The 3,916-nt window shown below is 40.3% G+C and overlaps 1 protein-coding gene across 1 annotated transcript; it reads right to left on the reverse strand.

The window, feature by feature from the left end:
* Positions 1-2,557: 2,557 nt before the first annotated feature.
* Positions 2,558-3,540, reverse strand: LOC141598524 (putative F-box protein At5g04010). Its single transcript, XM_074418201.1, has one exon. The coding sequence runs from the start codon at positions 3,493-3,495 to the stop codon at positions 2,677-2,679; it is 819 nt and encodes a 272-aa protein (XP_074274302.1). The 5' UTR covers positions 3,496-3,540; the 3' UTR covers positions 2,558-2,676.
* Positions 3,541-3,916: the final 376 nt, after the last annotated feature.

Genomic DNA, 3,916 nt, shown 5'->3' on the forward strand with positions numbered 1-3,916 from the left:
TTTTCGAGTCGGGTCGGGTCACTTCGGCCTTCGGGTGTCATTCGGGTTCAGCCTTTCGGGTCTCGGGTCATCCTTTTCGGGTCGGGTCAACCGGGTCGGGTTGATTTTGCCAGGTCTAGTTATATCGTTGTATGATATGACATAACATAAAATTAAGTGATGTAAGATCTAATTAAAATGTTTATTACCTTATAACGAAAACAGGTAAAAACAATATATTACGCATTTAAAAAGACAATTTGCAAATAATTAACTAATATTTTTTATTTTTTATTTTTAATAAAGAAAAGACATGAAAATTTGTTACGTCATTTAGAAAACCATATTTTGAGTCTAACTGTTGAAAGATAATACTATAAAAAGGAGATTTGCGTAATTTTAGAGTGTAACTGATAAAGGATAACATTTATGGAAATTATTGTATACTAATAAATCAGGGATAATAGTTGTTTCTTGTAAAGAGGTAAATATAAATATAAATATAATATTGTTTTCATATATATAGTGTTGAGAGTTATTTTTTTAGGCGGGAAAACTATTAAGGGTTTTTATTCTCTTAGTAGTAGGGGATGCACTACCTAGAGGTGGCAATCGGGTCAGTCGGGTCGGGTTTGGGTCGGGTCACGTCGGGTCGGGTCATATCGGGTTCGGGTCATATCGGTTCAGCATACCCTTTCGGGTCGAGTCGAGTCGGGTCGGGGTCGGGTCGTTATCGGGTCGGGTCATTCGGGTCAAATGATGTGTCGGGTCGGGTCGGGTTTGGGTCGGGTCCGGTAACTTAATCGCATTACTATAATTTTTTACCATTAAATTTAGTTTTTAACCTATTATTTTGTTTAATTAATTCATTACTAAGTCAAACATATCAATCTAAACACAAAATCACTTTCATTTTGATCAAAATTAAGCTTAATAATTGTCGGGTCATCAATTTAATCGGGTCGTCATCGGGTCGGGTCGGGTCGGTTTCGGGTCACAATATTTTCGGGTTCGGGTCGGGTTTGCTCGGGTTCGGGTCAGACTTGCCAGCTCTAACACTACCTAGTGACTAGCTTAAGTTTAGGGATTAGTTATTTACTCACTCTATATAATAGGCATTAGTATGTACGGTTGATTTGCAATTCAAAGTGATTATTTTCTTCATTTCCAAATATATTTATTTTGTTTTGCCTTCTTTCATCTCAATTCCCCAACATAGAGGACCCAATCATATTTCGTTTATTCTAGACTGATTCTATTGTCCATATTTATGTCATCTAAGTAGTTGTATCACCATAATCATATATCCCTCTGATATTAATCAAAGTCAAAAGCATCGATGTTCGTTCCATTAAGATGAACTTTATATCCAACTGGAATTATTAATCAATCCCCTCTATCTCACAATTCATTCATTAACATTATCATACCTAATTTTAGCCCCATTCTTTCATACTTGTAATACCTCTCCAATCAATCAAATTTATAATAATTGGATACGTAGACAGTGGTGGTACGGCGCATTAGTGGCTATGAGATTAGGGCAGCATCGAGCCATGGTGGCTTGCTGATGAGCGCCTCAATGGTGTGCGAATTTGCTAAGGTGTCGGGTTCGGCACCGAGTCGAAGGTATAACAACTGATGACTGATATTTGTGGTTGCATCGGTGCTGCTCGAAGGAAGAGGTAGTGAAATCAGCCGGATTTTTTTGCAAATGGTGGAACAGGTAGTCCCACCGTTGTTTTGTGAGAGCAGGGTGATCGAGTTGGCAATGGGCTGGGTTGATTGAATTAGTTTGTATAAACTATAAATGATCTTTGAGTTTTATTTTTAAATGGAGAGTGGAGAAGGTAGGGGATGAGAAAGGAGAAGACTGCCATGGATTGAAGGAAAATGTCAAGGATGAGTTTTTCAAAAGGGGTATTTTGGGGAAGGAAGACAAAATATTGTTCATGTGATGACATGGACCCATTTTTGTAAGGAAAATGAAAGGGCCCCACCCGGTGACACTCAATTTGAGCGCCACCCTCTCACATGGGGTGAGTGGGGACCCATTCAATTAAAAAGGATTGTGAGAGGGTGACACCCAATTTGGGCGTCACCGGGTGGCGCCCTATCACTATCCTTTTTGTAAATACTTTCAAACCCCCCCATTTTTTTGTTAAGGAAAATACTTTGATATTAAATCCCATTTTTGAAAAAAAATTGGATATGCGTGATGATGAATTGTTGTCTGTTAAATTGATGCTATTTATGGTTGCTATTATTGGAACACAAATTCTCATTTATGACGTCGATATCCGTCACAAACTTGTGACGGATACCGTTTCCTCTCACAAATAATCCATGAAGAGGCGAGTGGGGAAGCACATGGGGTGCCCCACCTTGTCCCCTCTCCTTTTTTGTGAGAGGTCACAAACTTGTGACGGGATTAGCCCATCACAAGCAAGACTAGCTGTTATTGGAATGAGTATGGTTGGATTTGATATGTAGAAGGTACAAGAAAGGAATGTCGAGAAAGGAATGTCGAAAAATTACTTTGTGAAGTATTGTGGTTGGAATGGTGTGGTTTATATACTAAAAACAATAATTAAGATCAACTTGTTGAATTTTATGATAATATTACAACTTGGAACATACAGCTTTTATCACTCTATACAAACATAAATAATGTACATGTACGTAAGTGCGTAGTAATCAAACATGAAGAAAATGATCCAAATAAGAGAGGGCATCATCTACACTAAGATATCTCCAATTAACTATACACATTATCCCCACCTTCACCTTCTCAATCCTTAACTTATTCCAACCACCCCCATCATGTGTTGTCGTCATCACCGCTTTCGTCTCCAACCTCAAATCCGCAACAAGACCACTCGACATCGCCCCGGAACAACACCAAGGCGTTGGCAACTCCTCCGAAAACCACCCATCAGCGCACGAAGAAAACCCGCCTTTCTTCAACCCACTTTCCTCCGCCATAACAGCAACCGCCCTCCACGCAGTATCCACCACGTTCCACGTCACCGTAACCCCCTCCAGCTCACCAACACTCCACTCTCTCCCTTCGTCCAAGTCAACCTCAAACCTAAAAGTGCCATGTGGGTCCCTCTTCAATTCCATGCATGGCCTCACTATACTGATCACGTGTCCACACGAGGGGACGCGGATAGTGATGGCGAACAGAAGGTGGGCCAGGGAGAGATTAGGCTTCCGTGGCATGGGGTTACGGAGTCGGGCAGCGGCATAACCGATTGCGTATAGGCGACGGTGTGAAACGACGTTGTTGGCGGCGGCGTGAAGGGTAGAGAGGGATGGGAAATGAGATGAGCAAAGTGGGTCCCATAAGTCATCATGGGAGAAGCAAGAAAACCAAGATTTGGAGACACAAGAAGCGATAGCAAGTGTCTTGGGGTCAAGGTGGTAGGATACTAAAGCAAGGACTTGCCATGGTGGTGGAGCAGATGCACAAACATTATTATTGTTAATATTGTTGTCGTTGATGGATGACATTTTGTTTATTTTATTTTTGTTGCTTATACTGAGTTATTATTATTATTATTATTATTATTTTGTTAATGGAATGAGGTAGGGAGGTTTAAGGTTTATAGGATATATATATATAGAGGAGATAAAAGGAAGAAGAAAGGGGTTTAAGAAAGGTGGAAGGAATAATAATGTTGCGGTGGAGGTTGGGGGCGGTGGTGCAATCTATCAAATGGAAGATGTATGTGTCCAACTGTGGAATGTTTTTGCATGCTCTTCAGCTGCATGCCACGTTTATCTTTTCTTGTCTCTCATGTGATCTTCTACTTTTCTTCTTCGATCATTGTGTGTTATTGTGCGTTTATTATTTCAAGAACAAATCGTATTTTGCGATTAACATAACACTAGTCCAATTTGGTTTTGCTTGTTATGACGGGCACCTGGATTT

This window comes from Silene latifolia, chromosome 9 (genome assembly GCF_048544455.1).
Source record: "Silene latifolia isolate original U9 population chromosome 9, ASM4854445v1, whole genome shotgun sequence".
Taxonomy (NCBI): Eukaryota; Viridiplantae; Streptophyta; class Magnoliopsida; order Caryophyllales; family Caryophyllaceae; genus Silene; species Silene latifolia.